Source organism: Vigna unguiculata, chromosome 4 (genome assembly GCF_037176805.1).
Source record: "Vigna unguiculata cultivar grain cowpea cultivar isolate G323 ecotype 2 chromosome 4, ASM3717680v1, whole genome shotgun sequence".
NCBI lineage: Eukaryota > Viridiplantae > Streptophyta > Magnoliopsida > Fabales > Fabaceae > Vigna > Vigna unguiculata.
The window spans coordinates 48814373-48836122 of NC_140795.1; the positions used below are offsets into that span (position 1 = coordinate 48814373).

At 33.3% G+C, this 21750-nt stretch overlaps 2 protein-coding genes across 9 annotated transcripts in view; one reads left to right on the forward strand and one right to left on the reverse strand.

Moving 5' to 3' along the window:
• Positions 1 to 813: 813 nt before the first annotated feature.
• On the reverse strand, positions 814 to 7807 carry LOC114182055 (GPI transamidase component family protein / Gaa1-like family protein). 4 transcript variants are annotated; one of them, XM_028068800.2, is made up of 9 exons: positions 7793 to 7807; positions 7550 to 7696; positions 7100 to 7173; positions 4029 to 4135; positions 3663 to 3754; positions 3363 to 3462; positions 2412 to 3270; positions 2189 to 2322; positions 814 to 1720 (listed from the first exon to the last, which is right to left on the reverse strand). In XM_028068800.2, the coding sequence occupies exons 4-9, from the start codon at positions 4118 to 4120 to the stop codon at positions 871 to 873; spliced, it is 2127 nt and encodes a 708-aa protein (XP_027924601.1). In that variant the 5' UTR covers positions 4121 to 4135; positions 7100 to 7173; positions 7550 to 7696; positions 7793 to 7807; the 3' UTR covers positions 814 to 870. The 4 variants fall into 4 exon arrangements, with proteins under 4 accessions (XP_027924601.1, XP_027924599.1, XP_027924600.1 ...); XM_028068798.2 differs by having other exon boundaries at positions 7100 to 7176; XM_028068799.2 differs by lacking the exon at positions 7793 to 7807 and having other exon boundaries at positions 7550 to 7744.
• Positions 7808 to 9788: 1981 nt separating this feature from the next.
• Positions 9789 to 21750, forward strand: part of EMB3012 (embryo defective 3012) — a 29256-nt gene continuing 17294 nt past the window's right edge. For 3 of the 5 annotated variants that reach the window (XR_014994597.1, XR_014994599.1, XR_014994598.1), the window contains exons 1-12: positions 9789 to 10174; positions 11533 to 11798; positions 12224 to 12390; positions 12479 to 12695; positions 14423 to 14769; positions 17419 to 17601; positions 17814 to 17943; positions 18031 to 18179; positions 19897 to 20008; positions 20094 to 20677; positions 20771 to 20894; positions 20974 to 21248. Coding sequence is in view for 2 of the 5 variants with exons in the window: in XM_028068275.2 (XP_027924076.2) it covers positions 10002 to 10174; positions 11533 to 11798; positions 12224 to 12390; positions 12479 to 12695; positions 14423 to 14769; positions 17419 to 17601; positions 17814 to 17943; positions 18031 to 18179; positions 19897 to 20008; positions 20094 to 20677; positions 20771 to 20894; positions 20974 to 21248 (2727 nt within the window). In the remaining 3 variants the exon portion in view is untranslated. The remainder of the gene's footprint in view (positions 10175 to 11532; positions 11799 to 12223; positions 12391 to 12478; positions 12696 to 14422; positions 14770 to 17418; positions 17602 to 17813; positions 17944 to 18030; positions 18180 to 19896; positions 20009 to 20093; positions 20678 to 20770; positions 20895 to 20973; positions 21249 to 21750) is intronic. The other 2 variants (XM_028068275.2, XM_028068273.2) reach the window with 1 other exon arrangement.

The window sequence follows — 21750 nt, forward strand, 5'->3', positions numbered from 1 at the left end:
TGATTCATAAAATATAGTCATGAATACTTCTATTTAAGACATTTTATGTGCACGTGACAACAAACTAACACTTATAGTCATGTTTTCACAATTTGTTGTTTTTTTACATCTCCAGGGTGTCACCAATTTGTTTATAAGGGTTAAATGTTTTATTCTGTGTTTAAATAGTAAAGGTTTGATTTTTTTTTATTTTTTTTCAGTTTTATTATTCGTTTATTATTTCTTATTATTAATAAAAAGTTATCATTTCATGTTTGATTTAGCGCCTTTCAACGTTGTTTGCTTATTTTCCTCTTTAATTTCAAGTCAAAATGACATGCGAGTAATTTGTTTCAACTTCCTATTAAAGTTAATTAATCGACTATTATAAATTGCTCTAATTATAAATATTAACACTTAAAATATACATATTTATATAAAAACATATTATTAAAGTTAGTAATATATACCATAACTCTTATAAAATTTAACAATTAACTACACTATTTATAAAATAATCATTTTAAAATTTAACTTTTATTAAACTTTTTTATCATCAATTACATAAAATAGAGGAAATTGCCTGTTGAGAAATCCACTACCCTAGAAGTGATGAGTTATTAGGGTATTTGTTTTTATTCTGAATCATTTTGAGTCGTTCGAATGTAGATGAATCACTATCCTATATTGCCTCATCTCTTCTCATGTGTGTGATGTTTACAAGTAACTATATGCTCTAGCTGTTTGAGCTCTTGCAGCTGTTTTTGAACTCTTTTCCTAATTACTTGCAGAGAAGAATGGTGTTCATTGGAGATGATAACACAAAAACCAAGATAATAAAATTCTCAAATTCTCAATTGAATAGCTAGTCTGGCTAAGTAATAGTACATGTCAGCATGGATGAAATAAAATGTGAATACACAGTGCCCAGCATGGTAGATGAACAACACCTATATAGAGGTATGTGGCACTGTTCCAAGCCCAAAGGGATTCCACCCACTTCCAATAGTCACCAACATTAATACCATAAAAATCTTCAAATGCACCTTTAAGTAAAACAAATGAAACCGGAGAAAACACAACAAATCCTAAAACAATATTACATGAGGCCCTTAGTAAGGTTCTCCAGCTCCTAGCTTGAATATCAAGCTTCAATGGTCTAGCCAATAGACAAATTGGGACAATAAGTAAAGCCCCAATTTCTGCAGTAGCGAAGTTAATGACGGACATGAGAGACAAACCGATGAATGCTGTTGATATGGTTACAGACTTTAAGCTAGTCCACTTGTTTTTCTCAAGTTGAGATGCAGATGCTTTGAAAATTGGACAATCCAGTGTCAAGTATAAAATCAGCAAGCTAAAAATTGATAGAAAACCCCACAATACAAAGTTCATCGTTAGGGTGGTATTGGGTACTTGACGTAGGAAAAATGGGAGTAAGGAGACAAAAACACCCCATAAATGAATGACCAAAACCTTCCTAGCGGAATTCAACCATTCCCATGATTTGTGGCTGCCATCAACTTCTAAGGAGGATGATGGGTTTTGGGGAGTGGAATTACTACCATTGGCATGAAGATATGCTGCAACTATCGGAAGTGGTGCGACGAGTAATGCAAATGGAATCATGTAAACTCCAACCGACACAAACTTACCAGGAGAAGTCAAGAGATACAAAAAAAACGACTGGTGAAACTTCTCAAGAAGGTTGTTTATTGAGCGTATGACTCCTTCAATTAACCTGCAATTACAAAACATTTTGGTTAAGGTGATTAGACAAAGATATAGATCTCTTCTGATTGCGTGCTTTATAACATACCCAACTAAATTTTCTTCACGTTAAGGAATTCAAGAATTTCCCCCTGCTTAACAATTTGTGAAAAATACTTTTTTGGAGTTTCTTCAACTTACCCTGCCTTTATTTAACAGTTTGTGAAAATACATCATGTTATATCTAATGACAGAAACTCAACCGAGCCTTCAAATAACTATCCAGAACTTTTCTTTCTTTGGTTTCGAAAACAAGGACAAGATGGTCAGAACTTTGTACAGTTTCATTATTGTAAGCGGCAACATAAACAGGACATTGCAAATAATTTAAAATTTTAAACTTGTTAGACTTAAAATAATTCCATCAATAGCCAACCATTTATTCGATGGTTGATTTTCAAAATAGTTATACAATGCAACTCGTATGAGTGGCACATACCTTCCACCACGAAGCATGAATTCATTACGCCTGTTCAGTTTAGTAAGAGAAACTTTTGGTGAAATTTCCAGAGTGATTGCATCAACTTGATAATCACGGAAGGCACCATGAGGGCCGGTGGGAACACCCAAACCCTAAGAGGAATAATATTCGGACAAAGAATATTATAAAATGGTCACAGGGAATATTAAAACACACATTTAGAAAGGGAAAAATAAAACACCTGGTAATACAATGAACTTGCCAGCGTAGCAGCACCTTCAACATAGTCAGAAGCAGGAATACCAAACTTCAACTGAGGATTTAAGCTTCTAGCGACTTTTCCCAAGGATTCAAATATAACACCCAAAGTATTGAGCCACCAGGAGTCAATCAGAGACCACATCTTCTTCACTTTTATCCGCAATCCTTGTTTATGCACTGCCATATAATTTACTATATTGATAAGATCAAGGTTTGGCATCTGGCCGTTGGATGCTTCTGCATAAATATTAAGACTGTCTTCATACTGGTTACCTTGGTCAACAACTTTAATAACAAGAGCTGCTGCCATAGTTCCTGCACGTCTAAAATCACCACTTAACTTTCCATCCAAATAAAGACCCTGTCCAAGTTCATTAAAACTGCTGCTCTCATTACATGCTTCACTAGTAACTACATCAACTTTGTGGAAAACAGGGGCCTGATATTCTCTTAGCCAAGCAGCCACCGAAGAATATTCTCCATATTGTGAATCAGCCACAAGCCATATGATATCCTTTGCCAGCCAAGTAACACGCGAAAGCAGCAAGAACACAGAGTAAGCAATGCCCAAGGACACAGCCTCACCCAAACCAACTTTGCTTGGATTATAAGGTGTCACCAAGACAATAGCTTCCTTTCCATCCCCACGTGGTGCCCTAATAATTCCAATAGTGTTGACTCCAAACGAAGAACAAGTTCCATTTTTGGAGATTATACCTGAATCAGGACTGGTAAAGAAGTGCAGTGGATGGAACTGACTGAATTGAGGGTAAAACTTGTGGAAAGTAACTTCAGCATCCAAAGCTGACATATACCGAGCAATAAGCTTTTGACTCTCACTGTATTAAAACACAACAAATAAATTATTTCTTTTTTTTTTCCTTGTAATGTTGTATAAAGTCTCTTATGATAACACGAAGGAAAGAGTTACATAGGTGAGGCCATAGAAGTGAACTCAAGATCAGTTAAGTCCTTGATGAATTTATTTGCATCTGAGACATGGTGAGTAGAAAGCATGTTGTTTGCAGAACCTGCAGAAGAACCAGGTAAACATTAGAATTAGTGAATAGAAGATTAAAAGGTATGTCGTGTGTTTGGTTCTCTGTTTGCAAGCATTCCAATGTGAGCAGACAGATAAGTACGTCAGTTAGCGCTTCTGGGCAAATTTCCACTTGAGGATGCACAAATGGAAAAATAAACGATTATGCAGAAAATTGAAAATGGAAATGACCTGGCATAAGGGCATTCTCGGAAATGTAGGTATTCTTGGCAAGGACAGGGAGAAGGAGAAGAGCCACCACCCCTGCCAGGAAACAAACCAAGCTGAAAAGAAGAAAGTTTTAATTCAGTTCAAATCACTCAACATAATAATAACAACAACAATGATAATAATGTTAACCATTGTCAGTGTCTTTAGACCACTGATTAAAAAATCAAAAGCACAATTTAAAGTGTTATCAATGCACCTCCGCATCATTTCAAATGCATCCCAATATGATTTCCAGTAAGAGAACATTCAATTATTGAATTCTTAAGAGTGTTAACCCCATAGTAATAATAGGAGTACTAGTAGTATTAGCAGCAGCAGCAGTAGTACCTGACAATGTTGCTGTGAGAGATGAGAAAGATCCCTAAGCGTACAATTGGGCGCACTCTTGGTTTTGCACTACTGTTCTCATTGGCACCCATGTCTTCCCTCCGTTTCTGATCCAGAAATCACAATTACAGCAGTCAACCAACATGCCTAATCCAAGCACATACAGTTCAGGCTAAAAAGTCTACTAGACAGTGTAGTTAGAATAGTAATAATTGTACGATCCGAATTGCAATTTGTTACAAAATTCTCCCCCAGCGATACATATTGTTTGATCAATCATTTTGTAACCTGAATCGTAACATGAATCGCCTAATCAGATGTGAATAGTGTGATTCGTGATTCGTCGTTACATACCATTCATGATGAAGGAACAAAAACTGAAAAAATCAGAAAGAAACACATAGGAAAAGAAACTCAACAAAGACGAAAGTTCAGGGGAAAAAATAAACACAGAAAATGAACACCGTAGAAGATGACATAAGATAATAGAACTGCAGAAGACACTAAGAAATTGAGAGAAGATGAATAGTGAGAAGGGAGAAAATGAAATCCGGAGATGAACAGAAAAGGGAGAGAAAATCAACCTGAGAGACCTCAGAGAAGACTAACCCATGAACAGTTAGAAGATGACCATGGAAGGAAGATCACCGTCAGGGGAGAGTTCTAACTAGGTTTTTCAGAGTAATACTTTAAAATGTAAAATGTTTTTTCATATTCTTTTACCTTACACCTTTAATCATACTAACATACTTCTATATTTTGCAGTGACAGTAATAATTTATATATTATTTTTTAAAATTTTTCTGTTCTGATTTTTATAAGAAATTAATATTGTCTCTATGAAAAACTTATTGCTTAAATTAATATATAAGTGTTCTTATATCTTTCAATTATTGTTTAATATTTTCTTTCTCATTTTTTTCTTATACTTTTTTATTATATTTTTTATTTACATTAGTCCATATTTACAGATATTTTCACTTAATATTTTTGAAAAGAAAATAAATTTGAATTAATATAGAATTTTTGTTATATTCTTTATTTTTTTTATAAAAGATAGTGATTCTTTAAGTTTATTTATTTTATCTTTTAGGTTATTGGTAGACATTATTCATTGAATATTTTCCTCTGTCGTGGTAGATGCTTGACATTCCAAAGAAGTCATGGTTAGCGATCACTGACCATGCTAAAACCTGTGTGGTGGGTGATTACAAGCTTTACAGCTATTACTCACAAACAAGAACTGCAAATAGGTTCGCTATTCAATTCCATCTACATCCTCGTGGGAGTGACATTTGATTGGGAAAATTATTATTCACCAGATATTCTTAAATTGGTTTTTGAATAGATCTTAAAGAAAAACTTCTGGTTTCTTTAAAATAATGATTCATGTCTTGTCGTTGTGATTATATCATACGATACCTGTGGGTCAAAAGTGATCAGGTTTCTTCTTCTTTGGCAGCATTTGGTGGAAATAGTGAAGCAGCATGCTTACAAAAATGTCAACAATTTGAAAATGATTGATGAAACTAAATTGAACTGTTTAAACCTAGACGCATGTCTAAAAAAGGCAAGACAGTCCGACACTCCAAATCAATGTCTGCAACACATGGATATGGCAACTGCACAAGGTATACATATGTAATGGAACAACTTTATTGTTACATAGATCTTTGTCCACTTTTATTTATATAATCCATGTCTTGTGTAGGTGAACCAGTAACATTCCCAGATCACAGTCAACCATCCATCTCTACTTCATATACTGATGAAGTAATGCACGATGGCCAAATTTATGCCGATTCAGAGCCAAGCACAAGAGAAATGCCGCATAACAGTAATGTGTTTGATGAATTTTCCTCTGAGATATACAATGAAGAGGATAGTTGTGACTTTGACGGATCGTGTTTTCCGTTCCTTGAAGGTGGATATTCGATAGAGAATGAAAAATGGGAACCAACAAGTGGCATGTTCTTTGGTTCTTGTGATGGAGAAGAATTTAGCCCTTATTCTACTTTCATAAATTCCACTGTGGACATATCAAGCAGTGGCAAAAAAGAATGCTCAGCTCTTTTACCATAACTAGTGGGACTCTGTTTTATACCCTTTGGAGATTTATTACTGCCTAAAATGTGCCTACAATCTATAGGAAATTAGTTCCTCAATGTGTTTGTTTTTTTTTGCAAGTTTAGCTTCTTTAATTTCTACTTCACTAAAGAGATGTGTAAGACGGGTTCCTCGTCTACATCCTAGTGCTGGATTGCTTAGGTACAATCTGTGGTTGTTGTATGTAATATCAAGTTTTCACTTACTGATTCGTCGTCAATTCAAAATTTATTCTGTTCAAAAATTGAATACTGTATCAAATTTATAGACCCAATTCATCTGTAATATGTTATCTTCTAACTCCTATTTTATTATAACTAATTTTATATTGTAATTGTTATGTTATCCTTAGAAACAAGTTACAACCCAGTGATTGTGTTATATCATTCCTTCTTCCATATCCTTTTAGTTAAACCTTTCCTTTTTCTTCTACTAAGTCAATGCCTACTTTTCCATCGGTTCTTATACACAGCCATGTATCGAATACACTTTCACTCCCAAATTTCAATCAAAAACACAAAAAGTCACTAATGTTAGAATCTACAGAGCAATTCAAATATTCAGTATAACATATCATAGGCACACAGCAAAGAACTCCGTGAAAAAAGCTACACAAATCCTCCTCCAGCAAATACAAGTTTGGAAGTAGGTGTACATAATACCAGTTAATCATCACATAACACAACCAAGGCAATTTACAGAAAAGAGTAAATAAAACTCAAAGGGTAAGAAACAGCAATCACAAATCACAGCATGACAAGTACAACCTCACAGATTAATACTAAACAAAACAGTAACAACTAATTTAAACCCTGATTAATCCAATACCCAGAACTAATCCTAACAAACACCCCACAAGACAACAAACAGAGATGATTGAAAACACAGAATACCCAGATGAGCAAAAAGGTTAAAGACAAAAAATTTGGGGGTTTGAAAGCAAAAGAGTAATTGAGAAACCTTACTTTGGAGTTGGAATCGGAGTTCCAAGGACGTGAGAATGCAGCACCGAAATTGGGGACGGAATCGTAACTGGAAGCTGCTGCGAGAGGGCGAAAATTAATATAAATATTTATTTACAGTTGTTAATAAATATACTTTTCCTAAACAAATTGCTAACGAAAATTAATATAAAAAAAAATATCATTTGATTTCTACAACTAAGATGTCGCATGCAATATCACGCCTGCAACCTTAAGATCGCGAGTCAACACGAGTTTACATTCTCACACCCTCGAACCTAGTTAACTCGCACGTAGAATCGTTTTATAGTAGCCTCGAACGAACTCGAGCAAACTCGTGTAGAATCACGAGTTCAGAGTCGATCCAACGAACTCGGTTGGACACTAACAAAGCAAAAAACAAAACGACACTGGAATTACTCGTTTCTAGGTCACGATTTATGCAGAACGCACCTGGGAAAGTTGTTCACTGGTTCTCTCTTGCAATTCTCTGTTCCGCGTTCTCCTATCGCACCCACAGATTTTTGCATTTCCACATTCTCTCTTCCAATCTTCGATAGCCTCTGCGATCTCTGATTTCCTTTCTCTTTCTGCCCCTTTCTTACAGTAACAAATTTGAGAGAAATTTAGTTTCAGGAGAATTAAATTGAAGTTAAGAATAATTATTTAAAAAATGAATAACGAGATTACAAATACATTTTTAACAGAGAACGAAATTGGATGCGAGAAAGTTTGCATTAATTTTTTAAACAAATTAAAAATGTCATATAAACCTTGTATACATGATATCATTGTCATTTTGTTATGACAAAAAAATTAGTTTTGTGAAACGCCGTTCATGGATAATTTTTTTTTTTTAAATTTGATTTTGGTTCCTTAATTTTATGTGAACTTTTGAATTAGTTAATTTTGAAATTTTAGATTAATTTAGTTATTTATCTTTTAAAATATGTGAATTTAGTCATTTTAATCAAATTTTGTTATGTTTAGTTGATGTTTTGTAGTAATTCAAGATTTTATTTGAGTTGTTTATACTGTTTCGTACATTTTTGTTTTTGCTGTAATGTTAAGTCAAATACTATTATGAAATGTGTTTAAAATGTCAAATAAATTTAACAAAATTTGATTAAAATGACTAAATCCAAAAGAATTAAAGACTAAATTAATTTAAAGTTTCGAAATAAACTAATTCTAAAATTTACTAAAATTAAAGAATAAAAACATATTTAATTTTTTTTTTTACTTTTGAGGTTTTTCCTTGTTCATTCATTTATTTCCTTTCTTCTTACAGAATCATAATTGAGTTAGAAATATTCTATATAATCCATCCACTCTTTGCATCAACCAACCATATATTGTTTTGAACAAAATGAAATCGAAGTTGTGGCAAGATAAAGTATTTTGGCTCGGTCGATATTAAAAAGTTGAATAATTGAGAGAAAAAAAAAAGAATAATTGTGTAGAAAAGATTGATTATTCAAATTAAACAAAATTAAGACGAAAGAGAATAACAAATACAATATTTATAGTTACTAAATTAAAATTATGTTAGTAATTTAAAACAAATACATGAGAGTAGGAATTACATCTACTTTGGATCAATTATAAAGAGAAAAGCGAAGAGGATGTAGGGTTTGTTATACTGAAATTTTGGGATCCTTAAGGGTTCGTTCATTTCAAATTTTGGGATCGGAAAGGAGACTGTGATTTCGGTTCAAATTAATTTGAATCCTAGCATGGTTCAGTTCGAAATTTGGATTTTCCAGATTTATTATATATGTGAAATTTCAATTTTTCAGATTTTAAAATTCATATAAACAAAATAGAAAATCTGATTTTAAAAAACAATTATGAATTATGGATTAAAACTAGAAAACAGATTTTTGTTCCCCTGAATTATGAAAAAATATCTATAGGTGACATATGCTATTTGTCCATAGTGTTTATTTGGTGGTTTTTATTTTTTTTTTCTCATTGTTATGTGAAAACATGACAGAATATAAATGTATTTTTTTCCTTTGTTTTTTTTTTACTGTAATAGAAAATTATGCCAAATATAATTTTTAGAATACTATCTCAATTCCTTTAAGTGTCTTTTAAAATTATTTTACAGAATAAAAAAATACAGTGTATCTTTTTTATTTAATAAAACAGTTGTGCTATTTTATTTATTTATAAAACACGTAAAAATATAATAGATAAAAAAAATCAATTTCAAACATTGCAAATGTAAAATAAGCAATAAGTATATCAATATATATACTTTACACAAATCATAAAAGAAGTTGATACAACGTAATGTTCACTTCACAATACATTGTTAATTATTAAATCTAAATTAAAATGAAATAATTTACAACATCAATAAAAGAAATTACTTAAAGTATACTTTTTGTTTTCTGAAAATACCCTTAGAATATAATTGTTACATTCTTTTCCCATAAATATATGGTCTATTACAAGGATAATATATAAATATATTTTTTAAAAATTGTACTCAAGCATTTTAATTTTTTCGTTATGATAATGTACAATATATATATATATATATTAATTTAATAAAATACAATAATCAATGAGAATGCTTGGACACATATTATTGATATTCAATCATCTTTATGCGTTAAAAGACTTCGCTCTCCTTTCTAATTTTTATACTTTAGTGTTAAAAGACGTTACTTACTTTCTAGTTTCTTTTTTGGCAAAGAAAAAAAAAAATACTGACACTGCTTTCCACGTTCCACTGTTTCTTCACTCTTCTCATATTCTTCTTCTTCTTCGCTTCTTAAAACCCTAAACCCTTGAAATCCTCAACAAATCAGCATCAAATTCAACTATTTCCTCAACTCTCTGCAATGCTAAGTTCCTGATTGAGTTCTGTGAATGATCGTTCTGACGCACGCAAATGACGATCGTGGCCTTGTTACTGAGTTTTCTGGTAACGGTGACGGTGGTGGTGTCGCCGTCGCACGCGGCTTCCAGTGGTCCCCACATTGCTGACGTCAACTTGCTCTTGCCGCCAAAAATGACGTATCCAGTTGATTACCGGCTCCAAGGAAGCGACGGTTGCTTCCAATGGTCCTCTTCCGTTTTCTATCACACTAACTACGATTTTATATTCGCAATTTTGAAGTATATTGATAAAAGAAAGAAAGAACTAGGTCATGTCATTTCAGTTCAGTTCTACATATGATAAAATTAAGGAAAAAATGCATGCAGTGGTAGCACGAGTGTTGAGTGTTGTTAGTGCTGTTTTCGGATCAGAATTGGATTTCACCTTGATAATTTGCGAAAGATTCCATAAAACATGACTGGTAAAACTCCTTGTAAACCTGCAGCAGCTATGGTATCTAAGTTTTTTTGTGATAATAACGTTGTTGACAAAACTCGGGCATATTTTCTTGTGTGCTTTCTTGTGTAGTTTTACAATGAGAACTGAAGTTTCACATTGGAACTTGAACTGGCCTTCAATGATAACATTTGTTGTGCATACTACTGGAATTAAACTATAATTCTGAATAGAGAATAATATCTGAAGCATATAAGAAACTACATCTAAGATTTGTCCGAAATCTTTTCTTCTTTGTTTACAAAAGAAAGACATGAGTGAGTTTAGGCTGCATTTGTTTTGGGTTTTAGTTTTCATATCATACTTCTATTTTATATAAAAAATGCTTGCTCTGAAAGTTTATTTGAAAATGGAATCATTATAGAGGAACACAACTAGGTCAAGTAATTTAAGTTCAGTTGCATTTTGATAATTATTTTTATTAGGGTTAGATATGTTTTGTTTCCAAACTATTATAAAAAATTATGTTTATTTCCTTAATGAAATTATAAAATATTTAGTTCTGTATTTTATGAAAATCATATAAAGTATCATTTCCCAACAAACGAAATAAGGAGTGTTTTTTACTTAACAAATAGAGTTCCACAGAGTTATAATATAACCTCCACATGTCGTTTGTTGGGAGAATGTTTTATATAACTCTCATAAATATATAAACGAAATATTTTATAATTTAGTTTAGGGACAAAACACAACTTTAATAATATTTTGTGGACAAGAACATATTTAACCTTTTTGGTAAAAGAAAATTTAGTTAAAAGAAGGTTTGGGAAAGTTTAAGATGTGTTTGGTGTTTTTGTATCTTAGTTTTTAGAACTATTTTATGAAGCAACTTCTAAAGCTGATTTTTAGAACATATAAACAAAGTAGGATATGTGAGAAATTAAGGAGATATTACTTTTGAAAACAATTTTTGAAAATTACTCTTATCAAACAAGGTTTTCTGAAACATGACACAAATTGACCTTGAAATTGTTATTCTCAAAAAATGATTCCCTGGTTTCCTCAAGTGGTGTTTGTTGATTGGTTTTGGTTGTTATCCTTTGTTATTGAGTTGATTATGATGTTTTTTGTGGTACATACTCAGGTCATGGGATCATCATGACATTCTGTCTGTTGAGCCTGAGTATAATTCAACCAGCAAGTGCTCGACTAGTGCAAGATTAAGATCCATTTCCCCTTACAGTGGGCGGAAAGAAACTGCTGTTTATGCTGCGGATTTGAAAACTGGGATTGTGATTCGCTGCAAAGTCTTTATTGACAACATATCACGAATACAGATATTTCATAATTCTATTAAACTTGATTTAGAGGGGCTTGCCACACTACGTGTTCGAGCCTTTGATAATGAAGGTATCTGTGAAATCTTGCTAGTTTTGTACTTATCATGGGATTTTCACACATAATGAAAGTCTGACACAATTGTGATTGATTTTACAATTTGCTGTGCTTTATGTCTTGCCTTTACAGAACCATTCGCTTGAAAATATGCTTTCTTTGCCATCTTTTTTTCTTGAAAATTTTAAAATGAGCTTTAATTAACAAAGATGGCATACTACACTATGACAGGATTGACATCATAGGTGCTGTGAAGCTCCATTACTCTTTTCTGCCTTTTTAGGAAAGGCATTCAACTATTCAGCATTTGTTTATTTGTCTAGATAATTCAATATATAATTATTTCCAGCTTAAAGTTTTCTTATTTTCCTGTCACCTTTTCTCCTCAATTGGGTCTTGATAAGATTGGAAATATTTATTGAACTTCCCTTGTGCTGCAGAAAATGTATTTTCTTCATTAGTTGGCTTACAGTTTATGTGGAGCCTTATGCCTGAAGCCAATGGATTACCTCATCACCTTGTTAATGTTCCACTAAAGGATTCTCCCCTTAGTGATTGTGGGGGATTATGTGGTGACTTAGATATACAAATAAAGCTTGAAGAAAATGTAAGGCTGCTACTGTGTTATTGTGTTATTATAATAATGCATATTTAGTATTATATCCTACTTTTGTTTTCCTGGTCCTGTTTTGCAGGGTGTATTTTCAGATCTTTTTGTAGTAAAGGGAATTGAGATTGGTCATGAGATTGTGTCAGTGCGTTTGCTTGAGCCACAGTTAAAGAATTTAGCAGATGAGATTGTTCTTACTGTTGCTGAAGCTATGTCCCTTGATCCTCCTTCACCGGTTCTTGTACTTGTTGGTGCAGTCATTCCCTACACCCTTAAAGTCATCCGGGGAAATGTTCCTGAAGGTTTTCTTAAGTTGTTTACTTTTCATTCAAATCTAAGAGCAAGTTGTCTAAAATTGTAAATCTGATATCTAAGTGATTATGCTGTCAAATTGCAGAATTAGCAGTTAAGATTACTTATGCAATGTGTCATCTATAGATGGGCAATCTTTATTTTTCTATTTTTGGGAGAATTTTTGCCCTCCTTGTTTCTATTGTTTTTAACAAAATCTTCTAATTTTCAGTCCTCCTTAAAATTATGCTCCAACATATTTTCTAAGGCTAAATTTCTAGTGTTAATGTTTTGTTTGGACTGTATTTCACTCTATTTAGTACCATTGAAAGATTACAGTACAGCAAAGGTGTATAGGTCTCACAAGGTCTATTTCTCTGACATGTGTATTCTGGGCCACAAGATTTTTAAATTAAAGAATATTCTGTTCCTTCCTTTCTAGGTAGCTTGAAAGCTACAGATTAGATTATTTGGATTTTATGTGGAAAGGTGGATCTCTCAGATTGTTTTGGATCAGTACTATATGTATAAGTTGGAAGTTGTTTTTTCTATTAGGTTTAGAGGTTTGGATAGTAGAATGGAGAGAATGATGTTTCAAAATTGCTTTTTTTTTTGAGTGGATATTTGTCTAGGTAACTTTTCAGTAATCATTTTCTGATTAGCTGTAAAGCAAATATTAGATTATGTTTTATTTTATGGGATCTTTTTATTGTTTTTGTTTTTTATTATTAGGAGGAAATCAAACTTTTCATTCTCCCTTGACAATATCAACAAATGTCGACAAAAGAAAAGAACCAGGAGGAATTTCCTTTTGACTTTTTACACTATAGAAATTTCATTTATGTTTTTGTTCGTTTCAAATATTATCATAATTTGGTCTCTTTGGTGGGAAATGGATATGTTCTTGTTTGTAAGACATAAGTTGATGCAAACCTCAAGTTACCGGGTAGTTTTGTAAAATTGAGCTAGACTTAAAGTCCACTTTCTAAAATAGTATTTAGAGCCTCTTTTATTGAGGTTTGTTGGGCCTATCATGCCTCCAACTATTAGGACTATTGGACTATCCAGAAATATCTGGTTCCACACTTGAATTGAGATGTCTAATTCTCAGTGTGAGGAGATGTGTTGGGGATCTTGCATTGACTAAAACTATTACTAAATTATAGTTCATAACAAAATATAAATATCATTTTACAAGCTAGTTTTATAAGGAAGTATAAATATCATCTTACAAGCTAGTTTTGTAAGATTGAGTCTAAATCTACTTTCTAAGAGTTCTAATTTGGAGTTCTTGTTTTTCTACCTGCTGTTGAGTGTTTTTTAATATAATTTCCTTGGTGTACAAGGATAAGGGGCTAAAACATTTTACTCTTTTGGCTGTTGCTTGGTGTATTTTAATGGAGCAATGAGCAAGAGACCTTTTTCAGATATGCATAGGGACCCATTTGCTTGTTTGTCTATACAATTTTCTTCGGTGCTGTCATTTTCTTTTGTAGAGTTCCTTATTTTTCATCGTTGCATTTTCGTTTTGTTCTTATATCAAGCAAAAAAGTGATGATTCAGCTAACAATTGATGCTAGTTATAGTTAAAAGAATTATTAATTGGATATTGTTTACTCCTATTTGAAAGTTAAGATAACTGTTTTGTTATCTAATGACTTTTATATTTTGTTTCTGCTGTGATGTTGGTCAGCATATTATCAAGACTCTTACCAATATTTTGCTTTGGCATTTGCAGTGGTGACTTTACCGTCTCCGCATCACCAATGGTCTGTCTCAAATGCTTCGGTTGCTCAGGTTGACTCAAAAACAGGGTTAGCATACGCATGGAACTTGGGCATGACAGCTGTTATTGTTGAAGATACTAGGATTGCTGGCCATGTACAAGTGTCTTCATTGAATGTGGTCTTACCATCTTCTCTATGTTTGTATATATCACCTTTATCTAGTTCTGGTGATCCAGTGGAAGGAGTCAAATCTAACCCTCTGATGACCCGTTGGTACGTTGTATCTGGCCATCAATATCTTATCCAGATAAAGGTTTTTGCACAGGATCATCATGCACAAGAAATTTATATTACAGAGGTAGTTTTCATGATTCTACTTTCATAAGCTATCATCAACGGTAAAACATATTTACATTGGCTCCTTAGATTTTGAATGACAATTTTTTTAATGTTTCTGATGGGACTCTTATCTATATAATAATTTTACTATTGTGTCCTCTCTCTTTCAGAAAATGAGAAAAGTTAAAAAGGAAATTCTTGTACAAAAGGAAAGGGATACTATAAATTGTTTTACTATTGGCATAACTTTTCCTTGATTGTATTGTGCTTCTGTTTTATGATCCCAAAGTTGTGAGATCTAATGATCTGTACGGAAGAGGACAGACACAAATGAAAGTAGCTATTGTGCATTATGCATGATATAGAAATAAAACCTTTTCCTATCAGCCCAGGGTTGTGGTAAAGGATTATACACCAGGCCAGTGCCAAATAAAGAACATCATCTCTAATGTTGTATCATATCCCTAGAAGGAGTTTCATTTGACTGAGAGATCGTCAATTGGAATTCTAACCAAACTTTACCAACCCTCTCAAGAAGCTCATCTCATGTTAGGAACTTTTAAACTTCTCCCGCCAAATGTGTCATATCAAACAAGAGGAACAAGAAAATATGATGCAATTGGTGCATCCTTTATATTGCAAACCTGTGATGCACCGTTACGCACATAAGGCCTCGCCAGGCCAACTTATATGTGTCAACTTATATGTGTCGAGGACATATCCTGACGCAGATATGTTTAGATACATTTAAAATACAGATCTGTACCGTTCCAAGAATTAAAAGAAAATTAGAAATAAAAGAGTGGTTAATATATGTTGAAATACTATTGCTCTTTTTGGTAGGACTACTATTACGACTAATCCTTTCATCCATTGGGATAAGACCTGAATCCAATAAAGACTTTATCGGTGAGGGTTCACAACTTATTTATCACCTAATGTGGAATAAGTCATGTCCCAAGGATCCCACAACTTCTTTTTCCTAAAATAGCCTCATATATAACATCTCACTATTTTATATAACAATCATAATATTTTCTTGTAGTAATTTTTTTCTTTAGTCTTATGTTTAGCTATCATCATTTTTATTTTTATATTATTCCAAACATTAAAGATAATAAAATATCTTTGTGATTTATTCCATGAAATCATTTTCAGGAATTGATATTTGGATTCCATTTTTAATTAAAAAAAGTGTTATGATGACATATGTTGATTGAAGGATTCTCACTCTCACCACTTGTGCACATAAAACTATAATTTTTATATACATTTGAGTTTTGTATGTTCAATTTGGACAATACTTATAATAAATTTTGAATTTTAATATGGTTTTTAAAGAATAGTGTGTGTGTGTATGTGTGTATGCTTTGAATGTATATGAACATATCTATTGGGAAGTCCCATATTGCCTGCCTCGCCTATCTAGTAGGCTCACCCGGTTCAGAAGACATATGTGGTGGGGGAGTGTTAGGAAGTCCCACATAGCATACCTCAAGTTTTGGACTACATGCGGCTTATATATTTGTTTGGCCACTTCACTTAATGCGGTTTTGAGTTGAAACTTAACATGGTATTAGAGCCATTCAGAGGCTATCCTAGTCCAAGTTTGTTGGGCTTTGTGTCACCCAATATCGAGTTCCTCCATAGTCCCAAATCCATAGAAGTGTTTTACATACTATTCTGCAGCTAATTCCAGAACTTAAAAGCAATAGGACATTGTATAAACAAAATGTTCCAAAATTTCCTGGTTTGCAAAGCAGAATTGATGGACAAAACTGAGCTGAACACCATCATGCTGAACCACTTCCTCCACTGGTATCCTCTGATGCAAAACTTTCCACAAGACCAAGCTTCTAGCAGGAGTGATACAATTACACCATATAGAATTTGCATAAGATTTAACTTGGTCCTTGTCATGAAGAAACTCCTCAGCCATAGACCACACTGGTTCATCCTCGCAATCAGCCAAAGCCATGTCATCAAGTTTAACCGTGAGCATGGGAATTCTATGCAGACCCTCATCAGAAATATTCCACTGACCATTCCAAGCGTCTTTGACTTTATCTTTCAAAAGGAAACCAATATCTTTGGGAGTTTTAAGAAGTTGCGTAAGAGATTCCTCATCACACTCTACACATCAAACCAGAAATTGATAGTAGAACCATTCCCCAAAACCATCTTGTGTAATCTTTAATAGTGCTTAGTCAAGCTTTTATGCCAGGCCAAACAGAAGAAGTGTGCCGTACCATGATACTATTTGTACCAATTATAAGCCTTTCTCTCATAGCAGCAGCCCACATCCTAATACTGAATTGGAACTCACAAGCCAACTTTATTAGGGAATCTTTATTTATTTTTCTTATGTTCATAACACCAATACCCCCTTACTCCTTTGGACTACAAGTCCAACTCCACCTTACTGTCTGTAACCAAGCTTCTTTTATGAATATCTTCAGACCAAATGAAATTCCAGATCTAGCACTCAATTGGCTTCAGAAGAGTGATAGGCCATTGATATATTCTGAAAGAATAAGCAACAATATCCTTTATAACAGAATTGACAAGATGCACTCTGCTATCGTGCTAAGAAAATTTTCCTTTCTATGTCTGCAAATTCATCTTGATTTTATCTATCAATATTTCAACATTTATCTTTGCTATGCAGAATGATGATGTTAAGGTTTATGATAACGATTCTGATCAATACTGGAAAACATTTTGGGTTTCAAATGATATTGCTGTTAAACATGGCTGGCGGAATTCTAAAATCTTGGAGGCTTATTCACCAGGACTTGGAAAATTGACAGCTTCTTTGAGCTACCCTGGTGGGGCTGATGACAAAAAGGAGGTGATTGCTGTTGCATAGAAGCCTTATAAGCATATTTTTCTGCAGTTCATTTCTCAACTATTTTCGTCTTTTAGTTGTTGCACCATATGTTCTTTGTGGTTATTTTGTTCTTCTTTTTTTGGGGTTTGATAGAGGCTATTTGTTGCCTGGCTTAGGAAGGTCCTAGTACTTTTTCAGGAGCAGGTTCTCATTTATTAGTTAAAATATTGCAGATTATCAAAGCTGTGCAAGAAATCATGGTTTGTGATAAAGTAAAGTTCACTTTGGTCAATGATAGTGGAATAATCTTATTGCCATGGTCACCGGGTGTTTATCAGGAGGTGGAGTTAAAGGCTACAGGAGGTTGGAAGCCAACATCTTCTCCAATCTGAAGTAGCAAGCTTGTCCTTGATATTTGTTCCTATACTCATTGATCCTTTTGTGATGTAGGTTGTGCAAAAACAGTGAATGACTTCAGATGGCTATCTTCAGACTCGTCCACAGTATCTGTATCAGCTTTTGGTATTGTCCAGGCAAAAAAACCTGGTAAAGCTACTATCAAAGTGTTATCTGTATATGATTCACTAAATTATGATGAGGTAATGTTGTTAAGGAAAATATATACTTTTATTTATTTATTCAAAATGTCTAGTAAATCTGATCATGTTTGGTTCCTTAAGCCCAATCCTGTTCCTATGTTATATGCTATGGTATTGGAATTTAAGAATGTTGTTTGGTTAAAGAGTAGAAAGTGGTATGTGCTATAAGCATATTAGTTGGACATGTGTGTGCTTTACTGAAATTTTCACTTGTACTGCCCTACTTTATTAGTGACTCTATCCCATTACACTTTGATTTGCACCATCAATTAAGATTATCCTACTTTCTGTTTAAATGTTGATTTATTTGAGTTTATTTTGTTTCTTTATCTTTTCCTATCTTAATAAGATCTTGACAGGATAATACTAATTTCTGATTCTTATTTTATATATTAGTATAATTTTTAGATAATATCCTATCGATTGGGGATCTCTTTATTTTTATCATATTGATTTGGATATTAGTTATGATTCATATTGTATCTCCCACACAAATAGATAGTATAAACGTGGGGGATGTCAAAGCTTATTCTACTTAATGTGTAAGCCCAATAGACCACTTGCTGTTGAGCCATTATCTAATCATTTGTAAATGTTTGGTCTTGCTAACGTCACCTACCAGAATCCCTTGATTTATGCTGCACTTAATATTTCCTTGCACAAATTTAATTACATAATTAAGAGATTTAATTGCATTTCATGATTAGGAAGATTAATAGGCAGACGATATATTTTATATTCTTTACTGTACAAGATCATTCATCCTGAATTTTTAGGGATAGATTATATCCTTCATAATTTAGGATTTTCAGTTATTATGTCTATGTATTTTATTTAAGAGCAGTTGCTCTTCTATGAATATTATCAAAAACAAATTTTCTGACATGGTTTTAGCACTCTAAATCCTTGGAAGCTTGTGTAATCCCTTGCGCAAAACCACATTCTTTTTTTTTCTTCCATTGTACCTACGCAGCCTGCATTGCTCCAACACAGCAACCTTTCTTTATTCCATTGTTTTCCTTCTAGGCCATCATTGCCATTGGTCAAACCTAAAATATGTCCTATACTCAGAAAACTTTACTCACTATAGTGTTCAACACAGTGGAGACTCTAAAATTAAGGAGGTTTCTGGACACCGGTGGAAGCCTAGTGAACTGATCTTCCCTTCATTTATTGAATAGTGTTAAAATATTCGTGTTTTCATGAAGAGCCTACCCCCTTGTGAGGGTTTTCTTTAAAAGAAAGGAAAGTGAATGGAGAATGTGAAGATACATTAATTTTTGTTAGCATCCTATAGTTGATAGTTGATCATAGTTGACTTGTTTTAAGTCAGTCTTGTATTTTGTACAGCAGTGTATGCTTTACTATAGTTTTCTTTCTTTTATGTACAGCTGTAAGTTTCTGTTAGATACCTGACTCTTATAAATAGCTATCATGTACATATTTCAGACTGTTCTAAGATCAATAAAACAATTTCTTTCATTGTTTATATTCTCTTGTTTTCTCTCGGCTCATGTTATCTAAGAATTTTTAATGATAGTGTGATGTTTTTTGTCATAAAGTATTCTAAGAGGTGTTTTCTGTTGGATTGTCTTTGTGCTATTTGTTTGTTTTCTATCAATGCATAATGTATTCACATTTTTTTCTTCAATCTACTTTGGAATTCTATACAATTTATACATTATTTTTTATTTTTGTAATTTTATTTTTCCTATAGGTCCTCGTTGAAGTCTCCATTCCTTCTTCTATGGTTGTGCTTCACAACTTTCCTGTAGAAACTGTTGTTGGATCATATCTCAAAGCTGCTGTGACAATGAAAGCAGCAAATGGTGATGCAATATTTCAGGATATTGTAAAGTTTCTTTTGCAATTTTCTGCTATGAATTTTTTCTCATGTTGTTGTATCATCTGCAGGTTCCTTTTTCTATGTATGTGATGCCTTTAATTCATTGATAAAGTGGAAATCTGGAAGTGAGTCTTTTGTAATTGTCAATGCAACTCAGGAGTTGTTATACTTGAAAGAGCCAAATACTCAGCTCCAATCATCAGTCGATGGTTCTCCGTGTTCGTGGACATATGTTTTTGCTTCTCATCCTGGTCAAGCTGTAATTCATGCCATTTTTTCCAAAGAAGATCACCACTACAGTCATAGTCCTGTTGTACTAAAAGCATCCTTACGCATTGTGGCATATCTACCCCTTGTTCTACACCAGGCAGGTGACGGAAACCGATTTGGTGGTTACTGGCTTGATTTGGCTCAAGCAGAAAATGACAAGCAGTCACATGGTTTAGAGGAGTTATATCTTGTACCTGGCACAAGTTTAGACATTGCACTTGTTGGTGGTCCTGAACGATGGGACAAAGGTGTGGATTTCGTGGAAACTGTGGAAGTTTTGGATGAAGCCAATGCTCTAGCTGAAGATGGAATTCTTGTGCATCGTGTATCTGGTAGCTTAAGGAATTTGTATGGAGTTTTATGTCAAAGACTGGGAACCTTTGTAAGTTTATTTATTTCTTGGTAGAAAGTATCCTAGACTTAAGAAGCCATAAAAGTTGGAAAATATTAACCTTTCTGGTTTTAAATGACTCAGAAACTTCGTTTTAAACGTGGAAATTTGGTTGGGGATGACCATCCTCTGCCTTCAGTAGCTGAAGTTTGGTTGTCTGTGATGTGTAGCATTCCTTCTTCTATTGTAGTTATAGCTGATGAACCAGGTATACATTTTTTCAGAGTTAAAGTCATTGACAACAAAATTCTTCAGATTTCTATCCTCAAGTGAGTTGTGTTTTTCAGTGAATGAACGCAGAATAATTAAAGCAGCAGCTCAAGCTGAACGTAGTTCAGGTAGAATTCATGATACCCCTGTTATTGTGGCAAATGGACGCACTATTCGTGTATCTGCAGTTGGTATCAGTGATTTGGGAGAGGCTTATGCAAATTCATCTTCTCTCAATTTGTGGTGGGAACTTAGCAGTTGTGAGGGACTGGCCTACTGGGATTATGCTTTGGATATAGTGAAGTCTAACAGTTGGGAGATGTTTCTGGCCTTGCAAAATGAATCAGGACTGGTACTGAAAGATTCTTATTAATTTTTTCATTTTCTTTATTGTTTGGCTTTATTGCTGCATTTGACAGCGCCTGGTAATTTTGCAATCAGACTTGCTTGTGAAAATTTGCTGTCCCAAAAACTAGTTTATAATGGTCTGAGTTCAAATATGTGTTTTTTTGTTTACTCAGATTTAGAAAGAATAATATTTTTCTTCTATGTTTCGATAATGAGGCCATTGGACCATTAAATATGTGAGCATGCTGATTATTTTAGAAAATATAGAGAGCTAAATCAAAGGAAACAAATTTATGTAATTATGGGATTGTTTTTAAATACATAATCCTAGTAGTAATGGCAATATATACCTGTAATAAACAATAAAATTATAGCAGGGACAAAATAAAAAACATCCTAAAATATATAATGAGCAGCATGGTTTTGACACTCCCTCTCAAGATGGGGAGTAGGTGTTCTGCATTCCGAGTTTGGGTATAATTCTTTCAAAATTAATGCACTTCAGT

What these genes read in the sequence shown, in the direction of transcription:
- LOC114182055 (XM_028068800.2), bottom strand. Translation starts at nt 4,120, where the DNA reads ATGGGTGCCAATGAGAACAGTAGTGCAAAACCAAGAGTGCGCCCAATT. An exon ending in TCTCACAGCAACATTGTCAG is followed by an intron (nt 3,755 to 4,028) that starts GTACTACTGCTG and finishes TCTTCTTTTCAG; the next exon opens with CTTGGTTTGTTTCCTGGCAG. An exon ending in CGAGAATGCCCTTATGCCAG is followed by an intron (nt 3,463 to 3,662) that starts GTCATTTCCATT and finishes GTTCTTCTGCAG; the next exon opens with GTTCTGCAAACAACATGCTT.